Source organism: Onychostruthus taczanowskii, unplaced genomic scaffold (assembly GCF_017590055.1).
Source record: "Onychostruthus taczanowskii isolate IOZ18803 unplaced genomic scaffold, ASM1759005v1 scaffold71, whole genome shotgun sequence".
In the NCBI taxonomy this organism is placed as follows: Eukaryota; Metazoa; Chordata; class Aves; order Passeriformes; family Passeridae; genus Onychostruthus; species Onychostruthus taczanowskii.
In genome coordinates, this window is record NW_024504898.1 from 417,530 (window position 1) to 435,824 (window position 18,295).

Below are 18,295 nucleotides of genomic sequence, written 5' to 3' on the forward strand. Positions count from 1 at the left end.
AGGAAGGTGAGGGTTTTAGCTTCAGGATGGCTGGGTTTTCAAGAGTGGGGTGCTTTTTTGTCCAGCCCATTAAAATGTATGGGTACCCTTGCTGAAGCTCAGTCAGTATGCTAGCAACAGAGTGGTAAGTTAGCCATTTGTTTATGCCACAATGAGAAGGAAAAATAATACCCTGAGGCACTCCAGTATTACTGCTAGTCCAGTGTGATTTTTGAGGCATTAGACTGAAGGCTGAGTAAATTCTTTCAACCAGGTTATGCTGTAATCTTCCAGGAAATGCAACGTCTATTATGTCTTATTGCTATAATGAAATAATTACACAAAACTAATGAAAATGAGACGTACTTAATAATTCTCTGGGTAAATCCATGACATAGATATGACAGAACTGACAGTGCATCAGAAAGCTCCATTTGTGCCCATAATTTTCAGGTAATAATTGTAACAGTGCCATTTGTTCCACTACAGTTGGTCTTCTGTGGATGTTTTTAAAAGCAGCACTAAATAATGAGCACATTTCCTCATTTAAGCCAAATATTTGAGCATGGTCATTTTTATGCTACACATTTTCACAGGAGTTACTATCTCTCTATACTACTATCTCTCAACAGGTAATTTTGTTGCTTTCACCCTCATAAATATCTCACTGTATTTCAGTGGGAAGTTTGTCAAAGTTAATATTGTTTAAATGGGACTGCATTTTTATATACTCCCCAGCTAAACAGAGAAAGTGTCCATATTTAGCAATCTTTAAAACCAAGAAAATGGTGGTTTGTATCTCCTGTAACTCTTACCTAGTAATTTCTAAAACTAGTAATTAATATTAATAATGCAGTGAATTCTTACTTATGCTTCTGTGACATACAACCTTGTTTTATATTACCATGTTTCACTATGGATATAACTGGAAAGCGAGCATTAATTTATATCGAATTAATTTCCAATTCCATTTCAAAAGTACTTGATCGAGCACTTTTAAAACTGCCAATGTTTTTAAATCAGAAATTGAGAAATAATTGCACTGGCAGACATTACATGAAACAATTATCAATCCTCCAGTTTTCAAGGAGGTTGTGTTCAAGGTGGTGTTCAGGGACTAATCTTTTAGCAGGACCTGTTGTGACAGGACATGGGTTAATGGTCTTAAACTAACAGAGAGTAGATTTAGATCAGGTATGGTGAATAAATGTTTTACAGTGGGTGTGTGAAATACAGGAACATGATGGCTAGAGAGGTGGTAGGTACTCCATACCTGGGAACAGAGGTCTGAGCAACCTGATCTAGTTGAAGATGTCCCAGCACACTAAATGGGGTTTGGACTAGAAGAGCTTTAAAGGCCCCTTCCAACCCAAATTATTCTATGATTCTGCAAAATAAGACACTCGGGTATCTAACTTCCTTGTAACTGCAGAAAAGCCATGTATTTGCAGGATTTGTTCTATCACCTAATAACTGCGGATACTTGCTCAAGACTTAAAAAGTGCCCATGGGGCTAAATGACATCCACAGGGCATAGTATACAATGACAAAACCTAAACTAATGTAAATTGTTGTTATACTGCTGAGGTCTCAGCTTATGCTAGCTCCTGATTCACATCATTAACTTCACACATCATAAGTAATTTGAATCACTGAACACAGTGGCTACTTCCAGACTTGCTTTCAGCCATAAATCCCTGATCAGAAACTCACACAAAGTTTGTACTGCTGCACAGAGGCCTGTGCCATGCCTATTTGTTTAGCAAGCCAGGACCATGAAAAAGGATAAAATTCAAGACTATGCTAGTCTAGGTTTTACCCAAGAACTCTCCTAGCTACTGTATGAATATAATAGGTATGTTTTGAGGAAAAGTATGTTCAATTACAGGCCCTTACCAGTAACCCTTGTGAGGAAACTACACTGACAAAATTGGCACCAAAGTGGCCAAAAGATGCTTCCTGTGAGAGTCCCCAGAGCACCTGGAGCAATGGCTAGCCACGTCACACAGGATGCCTGATCTGAGAACAGCTGGATCACTGTGCTCCTGCTCTTGGCAAAAGAGAAGCCAAGGACAAAGCCAACACCACATCACCAGGGTTGTGAGCAGGAAACACATCACAGTTTAGCTGCACACAACTTCTAATGCAAATACAGAACACAATACCATGCACAAAATAACCCCACAAACAAAAAAAAAAAAAAAAAAATCAACCTTTTACAGGCACAGAAGTACAATCAAATGTGGTTTACACAAACCAAGGAAAAAAGAGACAGAGACCCTTTGAAAATCAGGAACAATATCAAAAATAGGCTGGCAAGAAATAATTTTCAGATAAAAATACATAAACCCATTCATAGTTTGCTTATAATACACAAGACAGCAAAATAACGAACAATTATATTTAAAATAATTAGAACCGAAAGTTTGAACTTACATATGACGTAATAATCTTTGTTCTTCTGAAATTCCAGGCCCCAGAGATTAGGACTGAACTCTTGAAACTTGATGGTAAACTTAACATCTTGATCTGGCTTGGCACAGTTAAGTAGAGGTGTATTGTCCTTTTTAATAGCACAGCTATCTGCTTGGTCTTTATCAACCATGTAGACCTTATAATATTCATATTGGCCAATAGTTTTAGAGTCCACCTTTGGGCATATAATATCCAGTTTGTCTCCTATTTGTGGATATAGTACCAATCCTTGTCCAGGAAGGAATCTAAAAGGAAGGAAAAAAAAAGGGGGAGGATGGGGGAAGAGAAGAAGAGATAAAATTTGAGATACTTAATAAAATCCCACACAGAAAAGTAGCAACTGCAGTGAACAGACAGGAATACACAGTTTCCAAAACCAAAATGACAGACTGAGCAAACCAAATCTTAATAGTTTGGGCTTGATTCAATATCAACAAGATGTTTATTTAGATCTTGGAAATTATAGATGGATTGAGTCTTTTAGTCCTTATCCCAGTTTTGGGCACACTAATAGATTTTACATCTCTCTCTGGCAGGCATCTCTGTTTCTTGCACTGCATTTAGCCATGCAGAGCAGCTAATACAATACCTGGTGAGCTGTGATTCTGTTTTTCTGTTTTGCTAATATTTCTACTATTCTTGCAAGTATTTTGCTAATTTTGAATATGGCAGAATGACAAAAACAATCTTTCAACCCTACTGAACAGCCATGTGGGACAGGAAAAAATGTAAGACTTTTACAATATATTAACATGCTGATAAATATTACTAATGTAACACAAAGGATTATCAGACACTCAACCATGCTTACAGATCTCTGTGATAGACAGAGATCTACCTGATCCATGGACCACACATGCTTCTGAGAAAAACACTTCTATCCAGGACAGTGTGACCTTTCCACTACAATGATTTCTTTTCACAAATTCCACCACCACTGTCATTATTTTAGCTCTTTTTTCTTTTTTTTTTTTTTTTTCTGTGCTAGCAGTTAAAGACGGGTGTGCTTTTTTTCTTAGTATGGGAAGACTTCTTACACAAACTGGCAGGGAGCTTTAATATTTGCAGTTAGACACAGTATTTTGTCTTTCCTACTCATATTAACAGGCAAACATGACCACTTCTTCATGGAAGAAAAATAGAAATAATTACTTATAGTATTGATTCATGCACAAAATGAGGAGTCATGTTCTCACAAGGACAAAAGCCACAGCAGGTTTGTTTGTTTCTCTCTCCATTAAGACATATTTGTTCAATTAAGGCCAAGAAGTGCATGTTTTAGAACAACAGCCACAAACACAACCAATGTACTCGAATGCACAGACCTAAAAGACTTTCTTTCCTCTTTTTCCTGCCTGCCAGCATTTTCCAAAGATCTTCCTTAATGGAGAATCGGCCTGAAAAACCAAGTGAAACAATTCCTGTCTAATGAACACCCTTCTCCAAGTGCTAATATTTAAACAGCACACGTAGTAAATCTAGCTTATTCACAGGCAGCCTTCCTGGAAACTTTAAATTAGAGTATCAAGGCCCACGCAGAACAAAGCTGTAGGCGTCGGTGACCTCCAACCTCAGCTTGGCGAAAGGAGCCACCAGCATGAAGTACTGGTGGGAGAGAACCCACTAAATTAAAGGATGATGCAACGCCCCAAATTTTGAATCCATCATTTACAACTGCTTGCTCCACACAATTCAAGTTTATGATCTGTGCTAATTGAGCAGGATTATTTTCACTCACAAAGCCAGTGTAAGAATTATATTTGTTATGAAGCAGCACGTAGCAGGACAAAGACATCTAATTACAGATTTAGGGAACTAGAACAATGAAATGTTATGGCAAGAAAAGCGACTGTTGATGTATAAATCACTGCGCTCTTTTGTGCTGTGCAGTGTAATTTCCAGACTGCAGAAACTGGGCTTGGCCACGGCTGTTCAAACTGAGATTGGAGATGGGGCAAAGCTGCGCCTCCTCCCCCCGTTTTCAGACATGCCAAAGGAATACAGCAACTACCACCTCAGGAAAGCTGAAATGGTCAAACAAATGGAAAGGTGGGAATGCATCCTTGGAGTTATCAGCCTGCTGAAGGACAACCAGAAGTGAACGTAGATATGGCACCCAGGGATGTGGTTTAACCCAGCAGTGCTGGGTTAACAGCTGGACTTGATGGTCTTACAGGTCTATTCCAACCTGAGTGATTCTATGATCCTATAACTGAGGAGGATGACAGCCAGCAAATATTCCCAAGGGAGCAGCATGTACTCTGATTTTGGCTCTCCTTGGGGATGAACTCTGACCAGGCGGAAGCAAAGGGACCGAGTTTCCAAGCCAACCTGTGTCACCTGTGACTGACTTTACCACCTTGTCTGACCACAGCACCATTTCAACTTTGCTCCTGTGCAGCACTGCTGTATCAGGAAGATGGCAATCACTCATATTTCCCCATCTGCATGCCAGGACAAAGGCTGGTCACTGTATGATCCCACTGCCGCAAATATTTCTTCTTGCCAGCAATTCTTCTTCACGTAACAGGACTGTGTAATAGGAAACGTGAGATTTCAAAGGACTAAATCTTTGCTTGTAAGTGATTCAAGTTAGATTCCTATACATAACAAATATTAAATTCTTAAGGTTAGATAAATGTTCCTGTCCATCATTATCAATAATATAACCTAAAATCTGCCCTGAGAAACAAGACACTGATTCTAATTTTAGACTTTGGGTATATACATGTAACAGCCACAGTATATGTTCTCCACGAAAACTCTGAGCACAAACAGGATGGGTTAAGAGATGGTATGCCAGGCAATCCTCAGAAACATCTATAGGAAAGAGGGCACACTTGTGAGCCTTAGTTTCAGCCAGGAATTGTCCCATAAAAGGTAGAGGACAGAACTGTCCCCAACAGACAGTTAAAACTACATTTTACAAGAGCTTTAAATGAATGTACTTGTTAGACTTCATGGCAGGGAATATTCTTGCTATGACTCTGAAGTCTGTACAGTTTTAGAACTAAACTCAGTAAATCTCCTTCTGCTTGAGTGTCTGAACTTGTAGGATCTAATGCTGATGGGATTAGGGAAGAAAAAAGGCTTAAAATACAAGGATTAATCTGAGAACTTGATTGTATTGAAATTTTTCCACACTTTGCAGTTTTGATCATGACCTTTGCTAGGAGAGATATTTTTCCAATTTACTTTCCTTATTTTCTTACAACAACAAAGCACAACTATGGATGGAGTTAATAAAAAAGTTTCACCTCATGCATTTCAGTTCAACCACAAAACCTACAGTGGCTGATTAGTTGTAGCATGATTATTATCCCTGCATTTGTGTAGTACTTTTTCTACTGTACTTTTTATAAAGATTTTAAATAAATCATTTTCTGGGTAGTAAGCATTTTCTGAAGCTATTTATAAAATGTCAGGAGGATTAAGACTACTGTTTTATGATCCTATTTTTGAAGATCTTCTATTTGAGAAAAAAAAAAAAGGCAAAAAGAAAAGGACAACGTACATTCAGCCTTAGTGGAGATTAAAAAAGCACCAAGATTAATCCTGAGTCTTTTCTGCAAGTGTTGATGTTGTCTTAAGTATTCCAAAGTAGCATCAAGACTGATGAAATGTTTGCAGGACAGTGTCTAGAAATTTTAAGTTTAAAATGGCTTTAAAAGTCTGGTCAAAATGTGCCTTCAACTCATTAGAAAGCTTTTTCTTTTTCACGTCAAAACATAATAAAGACAAAGCAAGGTATTTCCAGAATCCTGGGGCTGATCCTGTGGAGGCTGTTACTCCAGCGGTGGCTTAGGACAGTGACATGCTCTCCAAGAAGTCAGGATAGTGACAGCACTGGAACCACTGCTTTCTATAAAAATCCTTCTAACTTTCGGCATTTCAGCTCTAAGTATGATTTACTGCAAAACTTAAAATACCAACACAGGCCCCGGCCCCAACAAAAACTTAAGAGAAAAGCTTAGCAAGCTTCCCAACTCATTTCTGTCAGCAGTCAGATAGATACAGAGAGACTCTTGGAGCATTTGAAAAATCCTGCTCACAATAAATAATCCTGGTGCCTGCTGTGAGAAAGCACAGAAAAGTATATTAAGTACCATATAAGCTGTACGATGAAATTCATGCACTTTCTGTCTGGCACTTTTCGATACAGATGGCATTTTTACTGTCAGCCCAAAACTGGTGCATTGTGGGCGACATTTGACATCTGTGCAAAAGCCCATGGATGTGAATCCCTCCCACAAGTCCAGCTAGTCATGCAGTTCATCAAATATCAACACCTTGCAGAGTTCCCAAACCTTTTTTAAAATAATTATTGTACTTGACCAAAAAGTCACAGAGACACAAACAGAAATTAAGGAGAGAGTAGTTCATTCCCTGCTCACACCAACACTTCAATGATTTTTTTCTACCACACTTAATTTTAGGTCCCAGCAACAGTTCCTGGCACTAATGCAACTTTACTTGTCAAAGTCTTCAAGAAGTTAAAATTTGATTGTGAAATTTTATATGTATTTTTTTTAAAGTATATTAGTTTCCAAAGAATTTAAGAATCTCCTTATTGTTTAGAGAAACTTGGCACATTCAACCATATTAATTTACAAAGGAAATTTGCTTAATCACAACCATTCAAACCTGCCTAACCTCATAATAGCACACTCTCAAAAAAAAAAAGTAGAACTTAACCTGCCCACACTCTCATTCACTGAAAATACTCTTATCATTTCTTAGTATGCAGAAATTTCTGAAATTGTAAAATTATCTACAGAAAAAATTCTTAGAAAAATAAATTCTTAAGACATTTTGTTAATCAGTATTGAGTGATGTAACCAAGCGATTTGTCAAGGTTTTTCCAACTTACGAAACTATACACATATATGTACATATACTATGAATATATATGCACACTTAGCTTTAACTATATTCTAGAAATTATAAAATAAATATGATTTTAGAAAGCATGTTAGGACTTGATGCAAGGCTTGTATATTTAACTGGGGAGGCAGTGCCAAATTTCTTTGCTTTAATAACTTACCTGAACTAATTGGTGAAGGCAATTACCTTCAAATTCATGTCACAAAAATAATCCTAAAAATGTGAACAATCAAGACACTTCTTAAAATGCAGCCTGAAACCTACTGTTGGGGAATCCTACCCGCTTAACTTTATGAAGTTTTAACTAGGAGCCTGACTCTAAAGTTATTAATTGAGAAGTTTATTAAGGAAATATCATGAATACTAATAACACAGAATGTTAGTCCGTTACTTACAAAACTGCAAACTGAAACAGAATACAGAATTACGTTCCATATACAAGTCCTTACTGCCTAAAAATAATGTTTTTTAATGAGTGTATGTATTAATCATCTGACTTCTGAGAAAACAATAACGTTCATATTTCAAATATCACTTAGTCTACAGAGAGAAATATTTAAGCAAGGCAAAAGTCCTACCAGCTTGATGCAAAACAAATAGAGTTTTAAGGAAAAGGCTAGCGACTTCAGTGAAGTAGCAGAAAAACAATTTCCTGATTGCCAAAAACACTGCACTGCATGAAATCCAAAAACAAAGATCAGAGCTCTCTGCAAAAGGTCTACACAAAACTTTCATGCTAGTTTTTGCCATATTCAATACCACGTACAAAAATGTGCACGTGCATATAAGGTATACACCTGGCTGTAAATGCTTTTTGTGCAGAAGCAGTGATTTTATAGGACTCATCTCACTCCACCTTAAATAGATTAAGGGAACACGAATTGAGTGAGAACAGGATCAGTAACTGCTGTGGACAGAGAGAAAAACAAGCTTCATCAAAAAAAGATTAATGCGGAGTCTGTCTCAAAATGGGTACATAATTTTATGAGGAAAAGAAGGCACTATGCTTCTGTAAAATCTTTGTAAGAAAAAATACCATAGGGTGACACAGCAAGATGACAGACTGGCTTTATACACAGACTAGCTAATGAACCTTTGAGAGCAAAAAAAGTATAGCATTTCATATTATTAAAATTATTTAAAGTGAGCTTTGGAAGCTACTTTTCTTTACCAGTGCAGTCTTATTAACTCATTTTAATACTATAGGAAAGTTTTACACAACATGCTAAACAGGGAAGTTTTTGAATTTAAATAAAACTGAAGAAGTTTAATCTGCTAACCTTTATTTATATGTAACATTTTTCCACACAGTTAATGAAACAATTTATGTAAGGAATGGCTGCTGGCATTAATGGGACTTGCAGGCTAGAAACTAAAAGGAATTCAAACAAATAAATAAACAAATATATTCACACTCATCCCCTTAAGATCTTTAATGGCAAATACCACATTATACAAAGCCAAAGTATAAAATATTATAACATGAGTTGGTAAAGAAGCAACAAGTCCTGTATTTCTCACTTCTACTGCAAGGGAAAAACCTATGTTCAGGCTCCCCTGAAATAAACCTGCAGTAAGCTCATAAGTGCTTTGAAACAGCTCCCTGAAACCACAGCTGATCTCCATACTAGGGGTACCTTATTCTCCTCACTCTTCCTCACCTCTAAAAGAGCCCATCTTCTTTCAGACTACCTGGGCCAAATGCTTGCAGTGCACTGAAAAAGGAAATGGTAAAGGTTTTATGTTGTTTTAATCACAACGCTGGACACAACATGTCAGTGGTGCCACCATTACATGTGCCCCAAGTAACCACACAAATGGGCACTGTTCTTGGTGCCTTTTTCTGGACCTATTCTTACTGACATCAGCTTCAGGATTTCCATTTACTTCAGTAAGGCAAAACAGAGCAGTATGTTTGCAAGTGGAATCTTAAAAACCTACACAAGAATGATTCTGTAGCATTATCATGTTTTTTCAAAATTTTTAATGGAAATTAGGAATGTGTATGAAATTTTAGCCATTTCATTTATCCACTCATTGCACTACCTTTAGCAAAATACTAGAGGAAAGCATTTAAAATACAACAAGGGATTTCTAATACGTGTAAACCAAGGATGGGCTTAGAGTGCATATGCTTCTCTCCAAAGGAAATATTCTTTTGCATGGACCTGCTGGATTTGACAGTCAAATTGTACCATCACATCACAGTTCTAAAGGCACAGAGCTTCTACTGTACAGAGATACCCACAGACACCATTCGTCTTCAAACACATCAGAAATTGCCCTAGCTGGTCTCCTAGATCTGTCACGAGCTTCCTTCAACCAGTAACTCTTATGACTAGTGCTTTTGCAAAAATACAGATGCTTTTTCATTCCACTCAGCTTAGAATCATCCCAAGTCTAAAGGTGCCTTGCACTTGAGAGAGCACAAACCCTGCAGCCAAGACGTAGTATTTGGCAAAAGTGTACCCCTTTCACCCTTCATGTATATGGAAGGTCACCTGCAACCCACCACCAAGCACATCTTATTGGAGATACTCAAAGAAAAACCTGTTTCCTTAAAAGCTGTGATGTACGAGGTTCTACAGTACAGATGTGATCTCATTCTTCGTACAAAGTAAGTAAGACAAAGCAAATGCTGCAGACTCCCCTTCAAGGGTACCCCAGTCCTGGGTTCCAGCAGAAGCATGTCACTTTGCAGTCCCTCTCCAGGGAATCATGTCATCTCAGACTGGGACCATGGTGTCTTGGAGTGACCACAAACGCAGGGGCACCGAGAGCCCCCTTTCCCCAACCCACCATGTGCAAACAAGGCAGCATCCTGCCTTCAGCCACCTGAAGTGGCGTGCAGCTCCAGAAGGGTTTTGCTGTTAGGCAGCGTATCTGTTTCAATGGGATGTCACCTCCACATGCGAGAGGTGGTTAAGTTTTGACTGAAAGTTGCCCTTTCCTTTGCTGCTTTGGCTCTCACTCACAGAAAAAAGCAAAAACCCCCACTTACATAACTAAAACCTTCAAACCAATTTGTGCTTTACCCCTCCATCCCCATTAAACCCAGAATGTAAAAATGAATGCTTGTTTTTCCCCACGTAAAAGTCAGTCATGTTTTTCCCTGCCTTAAAAAATTTCTGAGAGCAAACACTTATCTGTCTTTTCCTGTGCAATGGGTTTTCTACATAAGAATATGAAACCTGGATCAGAATATTTACTGCAAGGGTAAGGCCTGAAATGTTGCAAAGATACACAATCCAATCTTTTACTAAATCTAAGGATGTTTTTCAAAAAAATATAGATTTTATATTCCGTTTTCATATATGGCCTCCATATAAGGCACTATTAATAGCAATTAACTTTTTGTATTATATGCAGAAAGCCATTACTGCTCTGCTTAAAGTACTTAAAGCACCAAAGAATTCTGATCCATTTACTAAATCAATTCCTGTTACCACAAAAGAACCACTAATGTGCTTCACGACAGTCTTTTAAGTAAGGAGCAAAAGAAAAAAAGGGATGAGTATGACCAATGTTCTATTTTAAAGTGTATTATATTAACATTTCATCAGCATTTACAGAAATATGAACCTCACAACAGCGCTGGACTTACTTAGCTTCAGCAAATGGAATCATTGCTCACTGGCTCTCATACAAAAGCACGGAAACACACAGGTACATTCTCCTTCTTATTTAATTTCATTTCAATAGAAATGTGCTTTCTGTGTAAAGTTTAAAAACTGCAAGTGGCTGCAGTGGAAAGTAGCAGCCAGTCTGTATAAATGGCTTACTCTGAGAAATTTCTGAAAGAAGAACACTCAGTAGGTGCATTGTAATTAGTTGCTCTTTCTAGTTACCTCTTGACAAATGATGCATGCGGGTCTGGATGAGAGCCCAACTCTTGACCCATGCCACCACTACACACTTTAGTACTTCACGCAGAAACCCCTAGTCTCAGCATTCTTTTCATTTTGCTTTTTCCAGAAACGTGGTGCTAAGTAATGCACAACAGGAGAATCAGAGATGATTAGCAAAGCTAGAATTCTTTCAGAAGTGCTTCATATAGCTACGTCCTAAATATATCTGAGGAAAGTTTCCTGCCTTTGATTCCTTCCAAATATGTAGCATGTTTTAGGGCTCCATTCAAAGACAGAAGTACATGGAAATACACAGGACAAACACTACTTCCACAACGCATAATAATACACTTTGGCAACATTTGTAAGCCTTTCAAAAAGAAGATATTCTTATGATCATTACTTTAATATGGGCAATTATAAGCCTATTGAGAAATGCAACTTTTGCCACAAAAAGTACCCATGAAAATAAATAATTTTTTTGGATAGCACTTTACTGCCCCCTTTTGCACTTTAACATTAGAACAGGTTTCAGTGTGAACATACATCTGAGGAAGAGTGTGAAGATAAAACTACAGGGCATCATGTTTAGTCACTAATAGACTCTCAGGCACTGCTTTAGGGACATCTTCCCCTTGCCTACACTGCAAACAAATTAAACATCTAGCTTTCATTGTCCTTAACCTTCCATGGGAGAGATCAGTAATGGTTTAAATTGCAGTCTTCCACTGCAATCTGAATGTTTATGGGCAACTGGAAAAGAGGGGGATATTGCTCATTAACACTAGTTGTCTCTAGCATAATTTTCTAAGGCAAAGATCATCTGCAACGTGAATTTGGTTTATTCATCAGGATGACAAAGGGCTTTCCAGTCTGAGGCCATGCATATGTTACCAATGCCTGAACTAAAAGGATGGGTGTATCCTTCAAAACAAAACTTCACAAACTGGCAGGCAAGAATATTTCCATGAAAGGTGAAGACAAGAAGCCTAGACATTCAAATACCCTACAAGCCTAGAGGCATAAACCCGTTCTGCAACTCTGCACTGCAATTACAGTCAGTACAGAATCGATGTATGTCTATGTGTGTCCACATAGATCTGCAAAAGGTAATAAATCTATAGTTTAGTGGCCAGTTATTTACAAAATACTAATTCATTATGACAGAGGCAGAGGGGGACCCATCCTGTACCAACCCTCGACTTCCATTTGAAAAAGTCCATGTGCTGCTGTGTACACTTACATTTAAACTTAATCCATTTTCCTCTGTCATCCTACAATTACAATACAAGTCACAATAATATTAAATTTCAGTGCCTACAGCATTGCACAATTGAGCCATTACTGTAATGAAAACTGACTCCCTTTGATATTAACACTGGTGTTTTCTCTCATTTGCTAGCCATGAAATACAGGAAGAAACCAATGTTGTTTTAATTAAAGAATTGTTGTTCAAAATATGCTACTGGGAATATTAAAGTAGTTCTTTGCTCTCATGGCAAAGATAATCAGGTATTTATATAATTTGAATTTTGGGGAAAAAAAATAAGAAAGTAGAATAAAAAAAATCTGTGCCACAAACTCAGCGTAAAACAAAACCATTGCCCTACTTCATTTGTGCTCACAGAGGCGGGGTGTGCCAAACCCAAGAGATGGCACTTTATTGAAAAGATGCAGAGCAGTAGTTAGCATGGAACAGAAAGTCAAACCAAACCATGTGTGTTTCTTACACAAGTCACTAAAGCCTTTGCTTTTAGAAAGCTAACAGAGAGCAGCTGGCATTTGCCAAAGAACTACTTTTTGAAAAGTGCAAACCAGATTGTTCTATTGCTGTGCTATTCCATGCTCTTCTCTACCATTCCTGTTTGAAAAACAAATGTCTAATGTCAGCCACAATATAAGGATGCCAACCAAAGTTTGCAGCCCTCCTTAACTACAGTTTGCTCATACCTGTGCAGTCTTGTTTCAAGACATGCTTCAAGCAAAGTCTATAAAAGAGGGCGGGGACTGTCTTGTTAGTTGATGAGACATTAATAATCGGTGATTGTATCTCCCTTTCAAGGACAGAATTTCATCTACTTTGCAGTTGTTAGAAAATGTATTATTGCATACCATTTGCCTGAATAAGTAAACACTGGAAGTAGAACAAATTGTTAACTCACAACTTGAAGGAAAAGTTATGCCAAATCAGTAACAGAAATGTATAACAAACAATCCCTTTTTGGCAAATCATTTTTATGCCAAGGAGAAAATGACCTTGAGCATAAATCCAAATGGGAGACCTATAATCAGTCAGCACTTATTTCTTACATTAAACCCAAGATTCAGCCACTTCCAAGCACAAAGATCCTCCTATGTTCTTAGACGAAGTACCAGCTTTTCCAAGGTTTGACTGACGTACAGAAGCAGAATAAAACCAGGTGGCCACAGCCACCTTCAAGGCAGTAGTAATATCTGACCTATGAAGAAACAGATTTTGGCCCACTACAACATCTGAGCCTCTGAAATGAAGCTTAATTGACACCTGAGTAGTTTAAAAAATTCTGTAAAGATCCAGAATGTGCATTTGACACAACTGATATCCCTGACCCAGATGGAAGAGTCCACTGGAGGGGTTCAGCAGAAAGCTGGGGATAACAGGAGATCCAGCCACTCAGTTTTAACCCACTGCCCTGCACTCATGAGACACTGACATTTGGTTCAGCCTCTACTGCAGGGGGGCTCAGACAGTACACCCCTCACAAACCAGGCCCTCTCTTGCAGGGGGAAACCTGGGCTCCCGGGTCACCCTCAGTGATCAATCTGGCATTACACCAAACAGTGAGCTAAAAAACGCACAGAAAACTCAGTGGAAGCAGGGCTACCTGTGCAGCCAGACTCCAGAGGCACAGCTGATAGACCTGCTTGAGCTCCCAGCTGGCACAGGGGACACACGGACTACTGGCACGCTATGTATCTCTTTCCAAATGCAGACAGGGATGTAGCTTCTGACACAGTTTTCTGATTTTAAAAAAAGGCAACAAAGCTTTGGAGAGATCTGTATTTGTCTAACCCCAAAAATTCTCTTACACTGGCCTTGGTTCAAGACAGCTCATGCTTAATTCGTCCTGCTTCAGCAAAAATATTCAGCATTCAGCACATGCTCAACATGAGCTTTTCTGAATAAGGACAGTTTCCCAAGTCAGGCTGTAAGAGCACAGTGCAGTCCTGCTTGCCTTGGTGTCACACACTGATCCACAGAATGGAAGACTACAATACGCTATAAATCTAAGATGTGGCTTTTGGTTTTCTTCAAAAAGTGCCTGAAAACTGTCTGACACAAAGAGTGATTACCACTAAAAAACACCTTTTAAATATTTCTTTCAGGCAGTGAAGTAATCTGTATGCCAGTGTGACTGTCCCTATTCAGCTGATCTGGAAAAAGAAACCCCCCAAAAACCAGAAGGTAAAGTGTTGTGCAGTGATTAAGCTAGACTGCTTCTGAGCTAAACTGAAATTAATTAAACATGAAGAAAGCAATTGAAGTGTGGACAGAGAATGCTATGGGACTGCAAATCCTTAAAAGGAGTCAAGATATTCCCAACTCCAAATTTACACTTTCATCTAGTCAGGTATAGAAACCAACTGCTGCTCAGGCAGTAGGTAAGCAGATGGCAAGCACCAAGCAAAAATGAAACTGTGAAACGATGCACCACTGACGAGGAGTCAGAAGAAGCACAGTTATGTGTGCTTCAACCAGTGCTCACTGCATAGGTTCCTTAAACAAACTGCTTCAAACTTGGAGAACATCAAAAGCCAGATGGGTCTTCCTGAATGAATCCACAGGCAAGGAGCCAGGATTCCCGTTTACTGCAGAAATAGGCCTGGACTTGATTTGAGTCTTCTTAGCACTGACAGGCTGGAGTCTGGCAGAATTCCCAATCCAAAATAAAACAGCATTCAAGTGAGACTGGATTTTAACTAACAATAATAATAATTATGATAATGAAATTTCAAATCACTCTTATTAGCTTTAAAACACATTTCTCTTTACAGTGCAGTGTTCACCTTCCCCACTGCTGTTCTCTGGTTTGGGTATATAAATAAAAGCGCTATTCAAACAAAAACTAAGAAAACGGTGAGAAGCAATTTGCAGCATCACAAATTTTTCAGCCTAACATAATTTCACCATCTAACCTATCCTGCTGTGTAAAACAAGACAAATAATTTCTTGTTTTCCGTTGACACATGTAAAGCTTGACTTTCCTTTAAAGCATACAAAGCTCTGATCCTACCAAATAAAGTTTTGTAAATCCTATTTTAGCCATCACCCATGAGACATTTTAAAAGAACACTACTGAGACATTTTAACTACACTACACTAGGTAGGAAACCCATCTTACAGTTACGTATATGTCATACATCAGGAATGATTCACCTAGCAACACAATCCTCTACCAACCTTTATCTTTTTTGGCTTGGAACTTATGTTTAAAACTAGAAGAAAGCATAGACTATTACATCAAAGTTTAAATCAGCTGCATTATAATTATCATGCTGATACCTCAATAAACACTGGGTGTTGGCTGGCCAGGATTGCCAAAAAAGATAGAGGTCCTGCCCTTATTTGCTGTCTTTGACAATGTATATAATCACATCAAAGGAAAGTTCTCTGCATCACAGCTAACAGAAAAAAAAAATAACCTGTATGTTCTCTTTCCTAGAGTAAAATGATAGATTCTTTTTCGTAACACGAAAATTTAAATTTTGCCTATAATGAACAACAATTATAATGTAAAGCCCTTTCAGGCTTGCAGGACTTGCAGTACTCACTGAATTCACTGGAGGTATTTTCATGAAGTTGAACAGGAGCTAGATAGGCTAAGATTAAACCTGAATTTACAAGGACAAAAACGGTAACAACAACAACAACAACAACAAAAAAAAAAAAAAAAAAACCCAGATAATTCAAAATGACACTGAAAACACTTCAAGTTTAGGAAATTTCTGTGTGTATGTTTTTTGGGTCTTAAGTCTACCTGGGGGTGGAGGAGCAATGCAAAACTGGTTTTTGTTCTGCCATTTTGCCTTCATACTTGGCTTCCAGAAACAGACTGAGCTCAATGTACACGTTTTCTCAAAGCCTGTCTACTCTTCAGTGTTGGGGGTTTTTTCCCCCGTTTAGGGAACAGGAGTGAAAATTTTAAAATCTCTGTTTTAAATACACCTTCGAGCTTCTATCAGTGAAAACTCCTTAAGGTGAGGGGAACCTGGAGGGGAAAGACTCTGGATGGAGGGAGAGCTGGGGTCCACTGCCCACGATGCTCTTCGTAGATGATTCCCCATTTCTCCCTGTGCCCTGCCAAACCTGTCCGGCCTTATCTGGGACATTTCTGAAATGTGACATGACAGGTAGGTTCGAAAGCTAATGGTGGGCAAACAAAGGACATCGGTTTTTGCATTATTTCTTTAATTACTTTAACCCTTGTTCGAACAGAAAGCATAAGGCCAGAGTAATTCAGCTTCCCCCTTTGTCATTTGCCTGCCATAAATATGCACCAGTCTGCATTTGAAAAGCTGAAGGAGGCTGCAAGCTTGCTGGACATTTATCATGCTCTGTTCCCCGTTAACAAGCAAATACTTTAGTTGAATGGCCCATTAGCAATCATTGTCAAATGCAGAATGCAAGGTGCTTGAATGTGCCCGGCCTGTAAATTAGACGAGGTTGCCCCTGTGCTTCGGAGAATTTCAGCAAATGAATTGGATCTTTTGCTATAGATTTGTGAAGGTTAAGTTTCAACACAGGAAACCCATCTGAGCGCTTCAGGTCCTGTGAATTCTGCCAATCCGTTCGGCGCCCTATATGCACTTGCTTATTTTTAATTTGTTAAAATCACAACAGCAGCTTGACAGTTTGGGGTCTGGAGTCCCCTTTTCAGTCAGAATTGTGAAGATTTCCAGCATATTATGGGATAAGATAAGAATGATAAAGTCAAGCATGTAATTAACATCTTTATATATATAGAACCCTGGAATAATCAAACAAACAAACAAACAAACAAAACCAACAGGAAAAAAAAAAAAAAAAGAAAAAAAAAAAGGGAAGAAAAACCCACCAACCAAAACCCAATCCACCTTCAAAGTGTCCAAGCCACTGCCAAACAAACAGCATGAATTCCATTTTGCCGAGCTCATCCCAGGCTCATTCCCAGTAAAGAAAGACACAACTGTTATTGTAGGCTTCGGTGTTTTTTCCCCTTGTGTCTAGACTGCGCTTAACAAATGCAGAGTGCTTTCTTCTCCCCCCTTCGCAGACAAATGAACAGGCAATAACGCAGATATTTTTCATTTGAATCGTACCCCTGATTTGCAATGTAATGCTGACATTAAGTTGTGGGCGTTAAGGGTTGTCAGTTGGATAGAAAAGCAAAGTATTAACTATTTAAAGGCTCTTTAAGAGAAAAAGCAAGAAAAAACACATCCAAGTAGCTGCACTAGGAGAGGTATATTACTACCTTTACAGCTGCAGATTACTTAAAATAAATGATTAAACAACATCTATATTGTCTGCCGGCTAAACTCAAGGGGCTGACAGCAAACTCATCCCAGTGATTGTAAGTTGGCTGGGGAGGAGGGGAAGGGGGGAAGGCAGATGCTTATCTCATTCATTTCTAGATTTCAGCCAGCCTTTCGGAAATAAACACCACCTAGAGACTGAGCCAGAAACATTTGGTTATCTGCAGCTTGACTGGTAAATAGGAATGGGTGCTGGTTTGTTTGTGGTTGCTCGGTTCTCGGTTTTTCACGTTGCTTTTTTCTTTTATATTTTTACAGGATGGGAAACAACAAGAGATGCTGAAGTATCACCTGGCCTAGGCACAGACAATGCAGCACGTTTATCTTTGCTGCTCCCATGGAGTGTGAGATGGAGACCACAAACTAAAACACAGCTGAAATCAAAAGCTCTCTGTTTTCCTTCCAGATAACCCCAATACTACCTCTACCCTCTGCTCTCTGTACCTTGCCAGCATGCTCCTGCCCGAAGCCCAAACAGATTAAGGCAAGAAATCCCAAGTGCAGCCAATTCTTCAGAAAGGCTGCTGCTAGGGCAGGAGTTAAAAATGAGAATC

General features: G+C 38.7%; 1 protein-coding gene across 1 annotated transcript in view; it reads right to left on the reverse strand.

The window, feature by feature from the left end:
- The window catches only part of EFNB2 (ephrin B2), a 45,536-nt gene that overhangs the window by 20,399 nt on the left and 6,842 nt on the right, over positions 1 to 18,295 (reverse strand). Inside the window, exon 2 of the mRNA XM_041422164.1 lies at positions 2,416 to 2,699. Within this exon, the coding sequence (XP_041278098.1) occupies positions 2,416 to 2,699 (284 nt within the window). The remainder of the gene's footprint in view (positions 1 to 2,415; positions 2,700 to 18,295) is intronic.